The following is an 18,960-nucleotide window of genomic DNA, read 5'->3' on the forward strand; positions in this document are numbered from 1 at the left end:
CACTCGACATTTGTAACTCTCACACACCCAAGTTAGGAGGCAAAACATAAACCAATTTGATGTACGCAGACAATGTAGTCCTGCTCAGCCACACCTATGTGTGCCTCCAACATCTACTAATGGAAATGCAGAACTATGCCACAGAGAAAAAAATAAAAATTTACTTTAGCAATACACGGTTAATGACAATAAACAACAGAACTTGGCAGAGGAAATGGCACTCGGGAGGCACACAGCTCGAACCAACACACATATACAAGTACTTAGGAGTTATAATTGATAAAGAAGGGTCATTCACTCTCTAAAAAGAAGAAATACAAAGGAGAGGGCTGATAATAGCACTCTCAATGGAAAATCTCTCAAACAAGCTGATGGGCCGACACTAAGCCTGCTCTTGTAGGTAGTCCAAGCCACACCACTCCCCACGGTAACTTATGGCAGCGAAGCAATGCGGGGGAGAGACATTAACATCCTAGATAGCATGCTGTTCAAAGCCTATAGAACCGTGTTTAGCCTCCTGCACTACACTTCACCTGCTCAAATAAGGCTGGAGTTCGGTGTGAGAAAGTGCCATCTTTCTTGTATGGTATGCCCCCACCTTTTGCTGAATTGCTGATGTGCTTTGACTGAGTGTGCCCTGGGCTCCTGCCAATCAGGTGCCCAGGGCCTGTGTTCCTTCTCTAAAACTCTATTGAAGCTAAAACCCAATTGGCATCTCTGACCACATGTCAGCCCCTGGTAAATGGTACCCAGGACATTGTGACCAGAGAAGACCCCTAAGGACTGCAGCACATATTGTGCCAACCTTAGGGGCCCTGCACCCTGACACCCACACACTGCCTTTGCAGACTGAGGTTCTAAGTACAGAACTAAACAAAGAGTCGACATGGCACACATCCCTGTGTGCCATGCCCACAAATCCACTGCCCTGGCATACATCAGTCACCCCTCTAGCTGGGTGACCTATGCCAGTGGTGTGGGCACAGGTACATGAGCCCTGGGCCCCTACAGTACCCCAGGGCCATTCCTGGGCACTGTAAGTGCAGTGATTTTAGATGAATATTTTAAAGTTCCAAAACTCCGCACTTAAAAGATTTTTCTTTAATCCTTAAAAATCACTACTGTAACCAAAACTTTTTTACTCAACTGTTTACAGCTCATGCCTATTGCAACAAACTGTAAGTATTGCATTCAAAAAGTCTATTGCCTATTTGAAAAGAATTTAACTAAAGTAACTCACCCTGAGAAAGTATATTTTGATATCTTGTTGGTTCTAAAATAAAACAACTATATCTTTTGATAGAAAACAATTCGCCTAGAGTTCAGTTCTTAAGTGTGTGAGACCATTTGCTGACTGAGTGTGTACAACAAATGCTTTACACTGTCCTCTGATACTGCCTTACTGCTTGACCAAGCTACCACTTTAGAGAGTAAGGTTATTTCTAACTTTAGCCTCCGCCAAACCTCTGGGGACTCTATACACACTGTACCTTACTTTGGTCCAGTATATATAGAGCCACTTTCTTACATTCGGCCTACTTAAACAATCCCTGGCCAGGCACGGATCTTACATCACCTGCTGGCACAAGATCAGAAGAGCCACCTCAAACACCTTAAATCAACTGCTACGGCAAGAACTCCAGCGAAAGGAAACCTCGCACGCAAGAAGTTACCGACAGTCCTCTCTGGAAACTACCAGGCTCACTGAACTCTGGAACTCGCAACTTGATCACTTAACTTTCAAAAAAGCGGTGTGGGAATGCTTAAAACAACTCTAATTGGTGGAGGACAAGGCAACCTTCAGCCGGATCTCACGCCTGGATGACGCTAAATTCGTACAAAACACTTGCACTGCAAAAATATTTCAATCCGGGCTACCCTAAATCGAAAAAATAAAATTCCTAAAGTACATCCAGAACCTTCCACCTTGGCTAAGGGTAGCAATGCAAACCCCATTGTAGGCTGTGCAACACCGAAAAATGAGACATTTTGCACCTTATCTGCACATGCAAGGAACTGCAGCAAGAACGGTTACAGCTGTAAAAGCGCCCTTCAAGCAGAAAGGCATTCACACCAGAGGCAAGCGGTGCTGGCATGCTTCAATATGCTGGGCACTCAATTGAACTGCAGAACTGTTAAATTTCTCTCGAAGGCCGAACATAAATCGCCTAAAATAACCTAACTATGGTCACAAAAGTAATAAGTTGCTAGTAGAAGCAATTGGCGAATCGAATGGGATGCGGCTTCCCCTGACTCCAATAAGGAAGGTGCGCCTTTTTATTGTTTAAACTCTGAGCAGGCTCTAACAACCGAACAATATGTACTATAAGACACTTCACTCGTGCAAGACCAGCAACGCTTTTAGCGAACGCACTGCACTTTATCCTGTGAACCAACGATCCTTGATAATGCTCACACTGACAATTTTTAATCACTGTATAGCACTTTTCAGCTGGTGTTTTGTTTTTATTGATTTTAATAATGCATAATACTTGGTCCACTGATTATTTTATAATGTTGCAACGGTTTTTAGTAACTATGCAAATAAAATTAAACTTGAACGTTCTGTTAATCCTTTTCTTGCTGATTTTTCTCTAGATCAGCAGTCTGTTGTGAGTCCCTAGTTCTCACTGTTGGCTGGTTTATTCACCAGTGCGTAGATTTTCACGTAGCTTATGCTTTGCTGATTCATGAGGCTTTGCCTTTAAGACCTTGGCTGGTGTAGGCATTCCATTTATTAGAACTTTACAATTATTGTTTCAAAGATTGTTGATCTTTTTGGTACATTGTTTTCCACAATCATATTCTTCAGTGGCTCCGCATTCTGTGCGAAAGGTTTCTCAGACCAAAACTGTCCTCCACGCGCCCTTGGTGACTTATATGGCTCCATTGATGTCACATCCGGAGTCGATGTCATCTTGTAGCCATATGACGCCGTCCCACGGTGCGCAGAGGTATTGCTGAAAAATTATCGGATTCAGTCGGACGCCTGGAGAGAATTCACAAGTTAAGGAATCTGCAGCTAAACCATGTCTCTACCAGATATATCGTTACTGAAAGTACGTACCTTTTCCTTCTGTTGGTTCATGAGAGTTGTAAGAAGGGTGACTAGGTGTTCTTGCTCCTCGTAAGGCTTTTGGGTGTTAAACATTCCCAGTTGCTGATTCCTCTGTTGATTGTGTTTTTTCCTCCTGTCTTTTACTGTAAGGGGAGATGCTGTTGACAGGGTCTGCAGACTTGAGCAATAGCATCAATAACAAAATATGCCCAGTTGCTAACGGTCTTGGATGGCGCACAACTGACTTCTCCATCTCTGATCCTCACAGTGTGACTTGTTCGTCCAGGAAGGCGCCAGGTTGGGAAGAACCCCCGCCGAAGTAGTTTCCATGTGCGACATCACTTTCTCCTGTGTGGCAGATCCAAAATCTTCCAAAGATGTGAGTATTTCTATATTTGAAAGCCTTTGTTGCTTGGGTTAATTATTATTCATGATCAGGAGTAAATCATTAGTGGTTACAAATTACTTTTGGCACAAAATAAGGGATAAGGGCTGCTTTTCTTTTACAAGATGCAGGTGGAGGTTTCCTGGAGCAGCAGGACTTTTATTTATATTGCTTATTTTTTATTTTGCAGCCTGTTTCGACATGTTTAATGGTGGAATACATAGTTATAAGCTGTTGTATATTTTGGAAAGTAGAACTGCAAAATGGAATGCTTCACAAGAGTTTTGATTACTTAAATTGTTTAAAGAAAATGTAATGAAGTGTCCAGTTTCTTTTGGGTGCTGGCTATTTCAGTGGATCAGACATTCTACTCTGCTTTCTTGAAGCATTTTACCACTTCATCCATAGACAGATGAGGTCTTAGGGAGCATGTGGATGTCTCGCCGTATTAATGGGGTACTATTTGCAAATGGAACATTGCTTAGTCATTAAGGCAGAGTGAGCTCTTCAACATTAGGGATGCAATAGTGAGGCAACAGTTAAAATGCTGTTTTCCTGGCAGTTAATGGTGACTTTGCTCAGAGAAGGCCCTGTGGGCATTGTTGTGGTTCACACCTAATCAGGTCAGAGTTGGAGTCATGACTTTAACCCTTATGCTAGGTTGAGACCTTTTGTTGCAAGGAACAGTTCAATTTTTCTGCAAGGAGAGCTTATCTGCTTTCCCAGCAGTTCCATTTTTCCATGCAGGCACATGGTCAGTCTGATTCCTGTTGCGCGACAAATGATTGAGTTTGCTCTTCTAAATAGTACAACTGACAAGAAGGCAAACACTATGGGTGTTGATCATTCTGTAACACTATCCTACTGTATTAGAAACTTATATGAAAAGTGTTCAGCATAGTGAGTTCATGTTCTGCTGAGGGAACATTCAAAAGTGAGAAACAGTGTTTAAAAGTGAGGCAGAAACAAAATACTTGTATTAACACATTGTTAGTCTATTTCTGGGATCCTGGGGCAGTTAGAGGTTATTGAGCCTTACAGTTTGAGGATACATTTGATTACAAGTAGTCTCCCAGGACTCCATTACTGTTGCAGTCAAAGGTGAATTGCCATTTGACTTTCTTTAGGCACTTAGATTCTCAGGATAGAGACGGCCTACAGTAAATGCTTAGTCTTAGTCTTACAGTATAACACCTAATAAATGTAATGACACATTAAATCCACGATGAAGACGAATGATGGATGGATCTTTAGATTGAGAAAGCTGATTGGAAGCCTTTTCACAAGGCTATAAGTAAAGGCAGTGTGCCTTTGGCCTACATATCTGCTGTCACTCCCACGAGTCACTGCACAGCCTGGGTTGAGGGGGTTGAAAAAGGGATTACCTTGGGTATCATCCTTTTGGCAGAGCACAGCTCGGACAACCAGTACAAAAGTAAAAAAGACGGTTCTCCAGGTGGCTTGCATAATGGTAGAGTTCACAGAAGAAAAAAACACAGGGATACCCAGAAAATACAGTAGCCGGGATAGCGCAGATTTTCCAAGCAGTAGTGAAGACTTTCAAACCAACTATGACAAAGGTATGCGAGCAAAGCAGCATACACAATAGCACATTGTGAAATAAGTGTGCCCCTTAAGGAAGAGCTGCCAGTGATGCAATTGAAAGAACAAAGAGTGGTGAGTATGGGATATGTCTCCTGGTCTTTAACTCTTTATGTTCTCAAGGGAAACATTTTTATATTATGGCTTAGCAAGGAGGAGCAGACTATAGGATGGTAGCCAGACCAAAGCCTGCCAACAGCACTTTGAATACTATTGTACCATAAGCAGAATAAGTGTCCAATCTTACACCGTTATGTTGGTCTCCCTTGTGAATCAGTGGACTAAAGTTGTCCTCCCTGTGACCCTTGGGAAGTGCCTGAACCTCCAGTTCAGAACCTTTCGTTTGAGATTTCCACTGTTCCGACAAGCTTTGACTCATTCTGCTACAGTCCTTTGTTAACCCTGCTAGATACCCACTTGTTAGCCAAAATTGCATGTTTCTCTAAATCCTCCTCTATCAAGTCAGACAGGTATTGCCTATGTGGGTAGAGCATGCATTGAGTAGCTCTGTTGCCATCATTTTATATCAAATGAAAGAAGAAAAACAAATGCCTTGCAACATTTACTGTTTCAAATAGAAGGTTTTCTTTACGCGTATATGCCCACACTGTGATAACTGTACGAAACAATAGTGTGTGCTGGTGAATAATGTTATAAAGGAACCAAACTAATAGCCCGTGGCAGTGGCCTTAATGGTCAATGGGAGGAGATGATTCATAATTTATTCCATTGGCTGGTTATGTTGGCAGTGTTTGTACCCTTCGTAATTATTGTATCATCATCATCACAACTAAAGAATAATGGTGACTACAGCGAGCTGTGTATGTGGTAAAATTGCTTAAATTTGAAGAGTATTGTTCATTAGAGCTGCACAGGATTGCAGGGTGTATCTGAATTCTAACTCGATCAATTAAATTAAATAGGCAGCAGTTCAAATTGTGTAGGACTTGATCCTCCACAAGAATTACAGCGTGGTGGTGTCTGTAAGAGGAGCAGCGAGCAAGTATTAAACGCGTCCAAAGCAGTCGGCGTCCTGAAACCAAATAGATGAGAACAAATTAAGGACAATAAATCCTTAGCCTCCACGCTATCGCTCACTCACCCCATTCACCCGGCACACCATGAATTCAAACCTCAAACATAACACTGTTCGCTATGTTTCCTGATGGCAGTCAGCTGGCTTAAATCAAAACAGCCTTTAAAAGCTTTCTTCATTTAGTACTAGTGATCAGATCATCTACTCACATTCCCCCAGAAACTGCAGTACTTTCTTCAATAGGCAAGTAACTCATTAAATCTATGCCTCAGACACATCACTCAACGTCTCCAATCTACAAACTATCTCAAAGCACACATTGCATTCCAAAGTATCTTGGCCTTTTCATACTTATGCATACACACTTTTGGAACCTTTACAGTAATTCTTGCAGAGTTGCAAAGGAAGTTGCTTTTCCCAAAAGTAGCTGTTTCGGCTGCCATCCTGAGTTTCTCTTTCTCCTTAGGCTATCCTCTCGCTAAACCCCTTTCAATTTCTTTCCCTTCCTATTCCTTTTCTTATCTCCCTTTTATCTCTCTCCCTTTTTGTCTTCCTTTTCAAGCTCATTCCTCCAGTCTCTCACGCCTCCTTTCTTGTAACTCTTGGCTAGTTAATCTCAACTTTGCCATCTCAAACTCCCTAGACTTTTTCTCTACCTCTGCCTTCCCTTTCTGGAGCTTGAACCACAAGTTCAGGGTTTTTGATAAGGCTGAATTAACCCAAGGAATTGAATCCTGTAGTCGATGATGGGGGTGCCCTTGGAATTGAGTGAGTGAGTGAGTGAGTGACGGTGACTGGGGAAACAATGGAAATGACATTTGGATACACTACTAGGGGTTGTCTAGAGAAGACTTGTGCTAAGGAGCTGAGAGAGCCTGACACCACAACACTTCCTCTCTCATAGTACCCTCCCCAGAGTCAATCACAGTTTCTTCCCTACTGCCCATTTTTTCCAACTAGTCCTAAACGGATTTCCCTAGCCTTGTTCCTGAAAGCCTTTCACCCAATCTTTAAACATGACCACTTTACTGTTTTAAGGACATGGGCATGGTATCAAGGTCTACACCCACCAACCTTGTATCTAAATTGATTTGTACATCTTTTCATGACTCTGTTTTTCTGATATTTCATTCCTTTAAATGTACCCCTTCCAATTTTGATATATGAAAAATATAAAAATTATTTTTGTTGAAATAGGATCTTCCGTGTGGTGTTTATTTGTAAGTTACATTTAGTGTGGTTGTCTTTTTGGACACTTTAAGTTTGATTTTACATGACTAACTCATTGAATTGAAGGAAAAGTACAAATATATTAGAAACCAAATCCCTTGTAGACATTCTCTACCTTGAAATTGTTTATTGCCCAAGCCTACAAGGGTATATTGGGTCTCCCAGATCTCTAAACTGTTAGAACAAGGCAGACATCACAGTAGCACTATTTTCATTTTTGTGGGAAAAGCAGTGTTGGCTTTTTGCCCACCTGGTTTCAAGTGACCTTTAAAAAAAACAAAAAACTTTTTATTAACATTGCTCACAGACTCGCAAAATACATAGCAGTGTTAAATTAGCTTGAAATACTTAGCAATCCATTGTACATTCGAGGGCAAATCATACAGTGTCAGAGTAGCACCACCTATTACACTCCTCACCCGCTTCCCCCCCCTGTTCCTCGGTACTTCCGCCAGGGACCCCAGCTCTTCCCCCAATTCTCCACACACCCCCTGGCCTTGTAGACCGTCTCCTCCGCCCTCTGACACCAGTCTAAATCCCGCCGCCACTGGTCCCATTGTGGGGCCTCCTGCGCCCCCCATCCCCTGGCTACGTTTCTTTTGGCCACCCCGGCCGCCAAGGCCAGCCAGATCTCATTGTACCTAGACCAGTCTGTCGGGCCTTTGATCATTAATAAAAACAATCTTGGTTCCACTGGGACTGACGATCCCATGACTATCTCCATAGTGCGAGCCACCCTGGTCCAGAAAGGAACCACGTTTGGACAATCCCAATGAATATGGTAGAAAGTTCCCTCTTCTTGGCAACCCCTCGCACACAGAGGAGACTGGCTCCTGCCCCACGAAAACAGGAGAGGATCTTCTGTCGCAGCAGTAGGGGACGGTCCTCCACCCGAACCTGTCCAGCTTCCACCTCCATGCGTGGAGATTGAGCGGTGACAGTTGACAGCTTTCGATCTTCCTCTCGAAGTCTGTGATGTCATTCTGGCAGCCAGGCTCTGGACACTATCAAAGGTTATCTTTTGGCCATCTTCGCCCTTCTAAGGCTTCCAGATCAGCCTTCGCTCTTTAAGTCCCCGGTTGTTAACCGTTTCCTGAAAAGCATTACGCACACGTTTCCTCCCCGTGCCTTTTATAATGCCTCAATGGTACTTAAATCTGGTCTTAACCTATCTAATGTGTGCTCCCTTTGAGCCCCTTCATAGCTGTCCTTTACATCTTCTCACTCTAAAGACTGCTTTCCTGGTAGCTATCACCTCTGCCAGAAGAGTGAGTGAGTTCCAGACAAGGTGGTTTTAAGGACCCGTCCTTTTTTGCCAAAGGTTGTCACGCCCTTCCACATCGGGCAGACCATCACTTTGCCCACCTTCTTTCCGCCTCTGCATCCTTCAAAAGAGGAGGAGAGGCTCCACCGTCTGGACCCAAAACGTTCACTCTTGTTCTGTCTGAAGCGCGCGCAACCGTTCCGGGTGGATGACTAGCTCTTTGTTGGCTACTTGGGTGCCAAAGAAGGTCAGGCTGTGCGCAAACGGACCATCTCTCGGTGGGTCGTTCTGTGCGTCAAAGGATGTTACTCGTTGGCTGAGAAGGAGCCTCCTGTGGGGATGCGTGCCCATTGTACAAAGGCAACGACAGCCACTACTGCCTTGGGACGCGGCATTCCCTTGCAGGACATTTGTCAGGCAGCTACGTTTACCAAGCATTGTTGCCTTCACAGTCAAATCTGGAGAGACGGCTTCTTTGGCCGTTCTGCTCTCCGTGACTTACTGTTGTAATCTTGTTCGCAGACCCACCACCGGGGTTGGTATTGCTGGGGTATTTGTTCTAAGGTAAGGAATCTATCACTAACGTGTCTCTTTCAGATGCACAAGTTACTACTTGTGTAACAATATATCTATAAGAGACATTAGTTAGTGATAAATTCCTTACCGCCTCACCCATCCTCCCCGTCCTGCAAACTGATTTCTAGGGTTAAGGTCATCCCTTTCAGGGCCCTAGTTTCATGGCACCAGTGGTCAGTTTCTGGCATGGCTCTGCGTTCTTGGCGCGGAAAGTCTACAGAACTGACGTCCGCGCGCATTGGTGGCGCCTAAGTAGTCTCTGTGACGTCATCTCGGCGCTTACGACGCCAGCGACGGACACAGAGCCACACGACGCCACCTACCGACGTCAGGGGTACTGCTGATGAAAAACTTTCCAGATCCAGTCTGACGCCTGGGGATGTTCTAAGGTAAGGAATCTATCACTAACTAATGTCTCTTACAGATATATTGTTACACAAGTATTAACTTGTGCTTTCGGATTGGATAGCAAGCCCCTGTCCATCCTTAGAAAACCCCTGGACTCTTTTACACGGTATATCAAGTTCTTGATAGATCACATAAAGAGACCGCTTTCTGTAAGCCATCTTAAGGTATGTACTGGTGTTGGACTTGGCCCTTCTGGCAGGTTCACCCCTAAACTTTTTGCTTTGTGAATATGAATTGGAGGTAGTGATTTTTTGGTTTCTGCGCACTTTCACTGTGTCCCAGTGGAAAGTGCGTGTGCACTCTGAGTGCGTGGAGTAAGGTAGGCCTGCCCTCCCATAGGAATGCATGGGGAATGTATGTGATGCGTAGGGTGTACAGGCTCGAGTCTGGTATGTGCGGACTCGTGTGATTGAATGCTTCGCAATGATGTATGTGGCATGATTGTGTCGTGTGCGGAAGTGCCACTTCTAGGAGTTGGCATATTAGTGTAAAATGTGTCTGGCGTGTGATTGGCTGGAGCTGGCTGGGATGCCAGGCTCCATGAGTCATGATGGGTCTGCCCGGTGGTGAGTGTGGAGATTAGCATGCTGATGGCTGGGGAGGAGTGCACCTGTGTCTTGAATGGGGCTGGGCTTTCCCCCACACAATGCTGGCTCCGCCCCCTGTGGTGCGACTGATGACCCTAGTCCTGCCAGTGAATAGAGTGAGGGGCTGAGCCCATCAAGGGTGCTCACCAACCAGCTGCGACTGGTTCTTTCCCTCACCCTGTGACAAAGGAATGTGGTGTATAAAAATGGGGCTGTGTCCCCACAAAAGTTGTTATCTTCCAGGATCTTGCCAGAGGGGGCTGCTGCTGTTGCTGGGGCCAGGAGGACCGCCACTTGGAGTGTCTCCCTGCCTGGAGACCCAGTGAGCTGGCTCTGGGCCCAGCCTTGCCCCCTTGCCCACCTGAAGCACTTTGCTGGAGTTTTATTTCTGCCCTAGCGCTGAGGAGCGCTTTACTTTATGCTTTGCTGAAGCCTCCAGCGCCTGGAAGCACTGGACCTGCCTTTAGCGCTGGGAGCGCAGTGCTTTCCCTGCTAAGCGCTGAGGAGCGCTTCAAGTTTCATTTGGCGCTTGGGAGCGCTTTTCTCGTGAAAGCCGGTGCCCACCCAGTCTTAGTCTGCGTGTTGTGGCCACTTGGCGTGGCGCGGGAGCCCACTCTGCTTATTTGCCGCTAATTGCACATTTTGTCTGAAACACGGGTGCTCACCCCGCTTTATTTGTCCCTTAAAACCGGGAGGCTGCCCCGGATCGCTACCGCGAAAGAGAGCATTCCCCTCTAAGCCACGTTTAGGCCCCTGACACTGGGACACAGGGCGTCCTAGCCCAAGGGAGGCCAGTTGGCCTAGGGACTGCCACAGGTTGTTGCTAATGTGATTTTTGCGCAAATGTGTTCTTTGATACACCTCTGAATGTTTTTAGGCATCATGTGTTTTCCTTCCCTGCACCTCTGAATGTGTTGTTAATGCGTCATGTGCCTTGTTCCTTACACCTCTGAATGTATGTTATGCATCATGTGTTATGTGCTTACACCCCTACAGGTATTGTGATACTTAGGTGGTTTTTCTCCTAGTGCAGGTGGTGCTAGTGAGGTCCTGGTTACCAGTGATTACTGGTTGTGTACTTTATGTTCTAATTTGTGCTACAGTGATTTATATTCCATGTTCTGAGTGCTATTTCTAAAAGTGTTACTTCTAAAAGTGCTGATTCCTGACAGTGGTCCTGGTGGCCCTGTCTTGTACATATCCTCTGTAAATTCTGCCCATGACTGTTGGCACATTGTAAAGTGTGTGTTTTTAGCTAATGTGTTTTGGTGTAATACAAAGGCTATTTTTATATAACCTTGTGTGGAGTTTCCTTTGTGGTGGGCCTTGGGTGTTGTTGCTGGGGTGCGTGCGCAAATACTTAACTCACATCGCCTCCAAGTTTAGCCTTGCTGCTCGCGCCACGTTACCTAGAGGGTGAGCAGGGGTTATCTTGGCGTGTAACTCCCTTGCCCTGACTTGGGAGTGGTGGTCTCTGACTGACTTTGGCGAAAGCCCTGGCCAGCCAGGGATCCCATTTCTAACAACTGGGCACTGAGTTACCCATCTACATAATGGCTTCACTCATACATATGGTGGCTGGTATCAAACACCTCGTATTAATAAACCCACACTGATTCCAGTGTTGGATTTATTAATACATCCACCCAGAGAGTACCTTAAAGGCACCCCCTGAACTGGCTGGCTGATTGACTGGTCCTGTCCAGCCTGCCACCACACTTTACTTTCTGCCCCCCAGGGGTGAGAGCCCACGCTCTTAGGAGGTCAGTAAAGATTCCTACTATAGATTGAGGTGTTATCACCTCCTCCCTCCACGAAGAATGGTAAAGCAGCAAATCAAGGCAGGAGTCTTCAAAGGCCACTGCTCCTCTTGATATGCGACCGAAGGCTTTCCCAGACAGGGGAAATGCCACTCTCTGCCCTTGGCCCACCTGGCACCAGAACAGGTGGGAAAATTAGCTATGCAAGAGGTGTGTTGCACTTCCAGGGTGGACACCTCCAGGTTGACCAGACCTCAGAGGTAAGTAGCCCATTAGCTACTACCCCTCACTGACCTTACTGCCCCTAAATTGAGTATTTAGGGGACTCCCTGATACCATGACTTTAGATTCCGACAGTCACAAAATGAGTGAACAAAGACGACTACTGACTGAGGAACCCAGGAGCTTGACAAACTTAGTACCAAGCCTGCCTTCCTGCCTGCCTGCTATACTCCACAGTCGTGAAGCAACCGACTAGTGCTGCGGCTGTGCATACTCCAAGAAACCAGAAGGGCTGCCAGTGCTTCGCCAGTTGACAAAAAACATCCCTTGGAGTAGAGAAGCTACACTCTTGCAGCCACCGTCACCAAAGAAGCAACGCCCAGCACACCGACCTGCCACCTACGGGACTACCAATGCAGCAGACGCATAAGAAAAGGTCACTGTGTGTTCGAGGCATATGAGCTGCAGATTGCACGATATGCATAGATCGCCACCTAGTGTTGGGCCCGGATGTTTGCAGTTTGTTTTTGTCCTGAAAAGTTATTTGGAAGTCACGAGATAGGTGACTCCTCCTTTGGACCACATTGCGCATGGGCAGCGGCTCCATCCCCAGATTGTTTTTTTCCACCATCGGGCTCGGATGTGTTTCCTGCTCTCCAGTTGGGCACCGAATTTCCTTCGGCGTGCAATCTTCACCCAGTTTGACGGTATTGTTTCGATCGCGCTCCACATCGATGCGATTCTTCACCTTTGAAGTCTTCGATTCCGGTCGTCGACGAAGGCCTGCAGGCCTACCTATGCCTTACTTCTGGCTCATGGAAAGGACGCCATTCAAGAAGTGTCCTCGATGTGGGTCGAAGTTTCCCCACACCGACCTACATGAGGTGTGCAACCTTTGCCTCTCACCGGAGCACGAGACTAAAGACTGTTCCGCTTGTGCCTCCTTTCGCTCCAAGAAGACGATCCGGGACCGACGAGCTCGAAGAACTATGGCTCGCTCGTCAGCTTCGATCCCTGACGACCTCTTCGAAGAGGGCGTCGACGTGCCAGAACACCAGCATGCTGAAGAGAATACCAGCTCCTCAGACGCCGAAGACTCCGACGTCGAGGAAGTCACTCCAGCTCAACGGGTCGTAAGTAAGATAGTCGACCCCAACCCTTCCTCGACACCCTCTAAAAAGGCTTCGGGCACACCCTCACCTTCGGGCCCGGGTGCACACCGAGAGACTGCTTCCCACGCCCCACGTTTCGGGCGCGGCAAAGAAGCCCATTAAGCCTTCAGGCAGCTCGGGCTCGAGCCAGCCTATCCACGGTGCCGATCCTACACCGACATCGAAGAAAAAGCCATCTTCGTCAACCACGCCGACCGTTGCTCCGACACCGAAGCACGCGGCACCGAAGACTGGCAACGGCTCATCGATAACGAAACCGCATTCGGAGCCAACTAACAAACTGCCTAAAGCTCCAGATTGACATGCCTCGGAACCTAAAAAAACACCCGGAACCGAAGAAACAGGTTCCGGTAAAGGACACTTCAAAAGGGCACACTTCTAAACCGAAATAAGCTACAGACTCGGTGCCGAAAAAACCTACAGAGCCGAAAACCTCGACACCGAAGGATCTGCCCTGTTCAGAGGAACATTTCGCACCTGATCCTAACTAAAAGCTCTTGTCAAGGATCCCAAGACTGGTCAATTGACTCTCAGTTCCAAAAAGAGACCACTTGATACCCCAGCACCTCCTCCTCCTCCAAAGAAGAGCGACATTGCAACCTCTCCATTAAGGGTGCCTTCTCCTCCACCCCCCATACTGTTCCCCATACCACACCTATTCCACCTCACCATTCACCTTCACCTTCACCATCCCCTGATCATCAAGATGATGTAGACACAGACTCTGATGACAAAGATGGAGGTGCACATGACCCAGCAGGGACCAATAGTCCCCCCTCAGTCACCTAATCCATGGGATGATTACAACACCCCTGATGTTCCTTATGTCCCACAAGACGACATATACCCTTCTAGACCATCCCCACCAAAGGACACTATAGGTTTTAACCTACTAGTCCAAAGAGCTGCCCAATATCATGGGGTGGACTTGCACACAGATGCGGTGGAGGAAGATTTCCTACTAGACACTTTTGATAACACAGAAAGGTCTACTGCCATTTTACCAAATCTTCAGGGTGTAATCAAACATGCAACAGTGGTTTTTAAAGACCCCGTCAGGGCTAGGGTCCTCAATCCTCGAATTGAGAAAAATATAAAGCTGCCCCAACAGATCCAGTCGATATTAAAGGTCCAGCACCATTAGACTCTTTAGTAGTTTATAATGCACCTAAACGTGCTAATTCTCAGACATCAGGTGAGGCCTCACCACTAGACAAGGAATCCAAGCTACTTGACGCCTCAGGCAAAAGAACACAGATCTTTTGACTGGGTGTGAGTGTTTGATTGGTTCAGATGCTCCGTCCATCACCACCCCCTTTTGTACCGCTCAGGCAAAAGAACAGCGTCTCAAGCAGCTAATATCTGGCGTATCGCCAACACCAAAGCGTTGCTGGCCAGATATGATAGAGCTCATTATGATGAACTAGAGTCCATAATGCAGCATCTACCTGACAAATACAAAAATAGGGCCAATGAACTGATACAGGAAGGTAAAAATATTACCAACACATTCGCTGTGCCCTAGATGCGGCAGATACCGCCTCAAGAGCAATTAATACCAGCACCCTCCTACGTAGACATGCTTGGCTACGTATCTCAGGTTTTAAACCTGGCGGGCGTGGCCAAGCAAGCTACGATGGTGGACGTGCACTGCTGAGGCTCCTCGGCGGGCGGTCCTTTCTACCGCTCTACAGCGCCAGTCCCCGTCAATAGTCGAAGATCCTGCAACCGGAGCCCCTGTACAATCCAGCGACGTGGTGCCACCACCGAGACGGAACGGATCTCGGGGCGAAACGGAGCTAACGAACCACCCGCAGCGCGGCGACAAGATGGCGGCCGCATACACTTCGGCCTAACGTCCGGAGGTTGGGACATTCAAGCAGCGGCGTGACCACCACTACCGGCTCCGAGCCCAGCACTCCTTTGCCACGTGGACATTGCTACAGCCCACATAACCGGCGGCAGACATCAGAGGTTGCGGCACCGCTGCGCGCCCTCGACGGGCGGGCGGGTCCCGAGAGCCCCCGCCATATCTGCTGCAGCAGGAGGTGCCGGGCGGGTGTCCCGGCTTCCACACCACTTGACGGGGCTGTGAGGGAGCATCGCGCTGCGTGGAGGCAGCTAACAGGCATTGACCAGACCCCTCTTCCCGCGCCGCAGGACATCTGAAGCGCCATTGGGGCCGAGGCTGCCTGACTCCATCATGGTGCCCGGCGAACGAGTCGGCTGCACCCCCCTGAGACTGGCGTGAAGCGCTGGGAGGTAGCGGATGACATACGGACCGTGAGTAGCAGAGGGCTCCCCTCCCCAGGGGTTGCTGTATACTGGGGGGCGCGGGGCACCTGCCAATCACTGGGACCTCACCGATATTTGCCTGACTTTAAGATGGCGGACGAGCGAGTTGCTAGGCGTTCAGACCAGGGCTCCCTCGTCCGTCTGGCAGCTCACAATCAGACCTGCACGGCCCTGGGAGCCGGGTTGGATTCGTCCCCGCAGACCGTGTACCCCATTCGCCAATGGAGCCATTGCGCAGAGAGGAAGGACTGATCTGACCCTTAAGTCGACTGTACCCCACAGGGTGTCTACCTGGTGCTCAGTCTAGAGCGCGGGCGAGGAGAGATAGCCACCCCCGGATCCAGCAGTTGGGGTGTTGCAGCGGGCACCTCTACCGGTGGCTAAAACTGGGGACAACGACCATTCGGAACACAGGTCAGCGGAGAAGGCCACCCTGTACAGTGCCCGCCCGGCCTTCGCAGCACACAGCCCCAACACAACACAACACATCTCAATAGCACGATGGGGAAACCTAGACATACGCAGACCACTGTGGTACCAGAAACTGTGCCAGAAAATTGCCACATCACCAGACGGGCACCACGTCGACCACGCTGAGGCAACCATCCAGTGCCACATAACAGGAGGGACATAAAACCTTTAGTCATGACAAAGATGGTACACGATTGAAAGAGTCCATCGAAACGCGTCGACGCCCACTAGTGCACAATCAAACAATTTAGCTCACCCCAAGAACAACAAAATGAAGCGGGTCTAGGTTGAGCTTTAAACAAAGGGTTTTGATGTGCACAACTTCTATGACAAATTGTTGTTGTCTCTGTGTGTCTCTCCCCCCCTCTTTTCCTTTATTGCATTCCTTCATTGCATAATTACTCTCCATTAGGTGATCATTTATTATATAGATGATTGATTTTTATATGAGAATGTGTTTACTACAGATGAATTAAGATTGTGTTTTTTATGTTGGAACAAATGTTTTTCAAGAAATGACTGTGTTTTTATGTATTTTAATAAAATTTGTATACTTTTTATAAATTTGGTTCTGTTTATGTTTAAATTTAACTAAGCTTTGTGTCCAATTCCAATATTTGGGCTTATTCTCTCAGTACCTTGTCCAAGGGAAAATACTTGATTTTACTGTTGATAAGTACCCTATTCCCCTGGTGCGTGAAGGGGTCTCTCTCAATCTTTTGACGGGTCCATTTAATTTCAACAGGGATTAACTCATCCAGGCATGTATATCGGACAGACAGCAGAGAAGGTTTCCAGAGCACTGGTCCAGTTGAGTGAGCGAGACGACAAGTTGTGTGTCATCCGCATAGGTGACTACTTTAATCCCAAACGGAGTAACCACGTCTTCCAGTGGGGACGTGTACACGTTGAACAAAGTAGGGCTCAACGAAGAGCCCTGCGGTACACCACACTGGAGGGGGATTGAGTTGGACCGTGCGTTGCCTTCCCAAACCTGGAAGGACCGATTATTTAAGAAAGATGTTAACCATAACAGGGCTGAACCCGAGACTCCCATGTTAAAAAAGCGCTGAATTAGTATGCGGTGATTGACCGTATCAAAAGCTGCACTTAGATCCAGGAGGATCACAACTGCTGATCCTCCTGAATCCAAGATACACCTCGCCTCTTCGATGACTGCTATTAGGGCAGTGTCTGTGCCCTGGCCTGGGCGGAAGCCTGTTTGGGAGCTACGTAATAGCTCATTGGTTTCAAGGTAGGATGACAATTGCTGGTTGACCATTTTCTCTACAATTTTGCTGAGTCCCGGTAGCAGCGAAATGGGCCGGAAGTTGGCCAAATCGGAGGGGTCCAGCTGAGGCTTTTTCAATAATGCTTTTACAGTGGCTTCCTTCCAGCTCGGGGGGGGGGGGGGTGGACGATACGATGCCCTGACAAAGAGATGCGTTAATTAAATCAGTGGCCAGGGGGAAATGGTGGATGTGATGCGTTTATGAATGTACATAGGGGCCGGGTCGCTAGGGAAACCACTTTTCATAGAAGCCAGGATTTTTTGAAATTCTTCCCCAGAGACTGGGGCAAAGGAATCCAAGTGAGGGCCAGAAGGGAGGGGCCTTGGACTGCAGGGATCGAATATGCAGTCCGTTTGGGGCAAAGTTTTTTAAATGTTTTGAATTTTGCTGTCAAAAAAGTCTGCAAGCTGATTGCATTTGGCCCCTGAGATGTCCGGGACTGGAGGGGGATTAGGAACCTTCAGGAGCACCCTCACTATCCGAAAAGTTTCTCTTGAGGAGTTAGCGGAGGTTCTAATTTTCTCTTCATAGAACGCAGCCTGGGCAGTCTTGAGTGAAGCTTTATAGGACCTGATAGCTGAACGATAGGCATCTTTATTATGGCTGGCCCAGTCTTTCATCCAGGCGCGCTCTAATTTTTTACATCCTTTCCTTTGATCTCGGAGTTCAGAGGTGTACCAGGGAGATTTAAAAACTCTGCTCTTCTTATTGACTCTTTTCCTGGTAAGGACAAAGTCTAGTGAGCTATCAAGCCAACTTGTAAAGTTTTTGTCGGCCACCACGGGGTCGGGGTCGGGTAAAGGGGCAGTCTGCTCCAGTCTATGAGTCCAGATCTCAAGGGGGAGCTTGGCCCAGGCTCTTTCCAGAGTGCGAGAGACCGGAGCTCGAGATGTGACAGGACCGACTTGCCAGGAGAACGGAACCAAAAAGTGATCGGACCAGGGGAGGGGAACAGGGGGGCTGGATATCAGGAGAGGAATATTGGAAAAAATGGGGTCCAACAAGTGTCCTTTATTGTGAGTGGCGTCTGTATTAATGAATCCTAGATCATAAGATTTGAGGTCGAGCTGAAGTTTAGCTGCCACTTTGTCATGGGGATCAATAAAATGAAAATTTAAGTCTCCTAATAAAATAAAATTAGCCGCGATAGAGGCAGAGGCAATAGCTGTTTCTAGTAGTGAGCTACTAAAGTGCCCTGTGCTGCCCGGGGGGCGGTACACCAGAAGGCCTGATAGGGATTTTGTAGGAGAGATTTGTACGGTGAAGTGGGAGCTCTCACAGTCGGCGATGCCCCTGTCCGACATCCTACAGGTGAGATGGTTTCTATAAATTATAGCTAACCCGCCCCCTTTGCCAATAGGCCTATTCTGAAATTGGATGAGATATCCATGAGGGAGCGCACTAACAATGTCTGCCTCCGAGTTCAGAGACAACCTTGTCTCCGTAAGGAACAGTATGTCGAGCTTATGGTCCTGGATCAAAAGATTGATCTCCAGGGCGTGTTTCGGCAGTGACCTGCAATTCAATAGGGCCATGCGCGAAAGAGTCATAGATGGTTCAGGAACATTTTTTCCCTGTAGGAAATGGGTGCAACAGCCGCAC

General features: G+C 47.3%; 1 protein-coding gene across 1 annotated transcript in view; it reads left to right on the plus strand.

The window, feature by feature from the left end:
• Positions 1-18,960, plus strand: part of GLYR1 (glyoxylate reductase 1 homolog) — a 529,972-nt gene that overhangs the window by 380,571 nt on the left and 130,441 nt on the right. The window contains exon 11 of the mRNA XM_078662916.1: positions 3,327-3,437. Coding sequence (XP_078519042.1) covers positions 3,327-3,437 — 111 coding nt within the window. The remainder of the gene's footprint in view (positions 1-3,326; positions 3,438-18,960) is intronic.

Source organism: Lissotriton helveticus, chromosome 10 (genome assembly GCF_964261635.1).
Source record: "Lissotriton helveticus chromosome 10, aLisHel1.1, whole genome shotgun sequence".
In the NCBI taxonomy this organism is placed as follows: domain Eukaryota; kingdom Metazoa; phylum Chordata; class Amphibia; order Caudata; family Salamandridae; genus Lissotriton; species Lissotriton helveticus.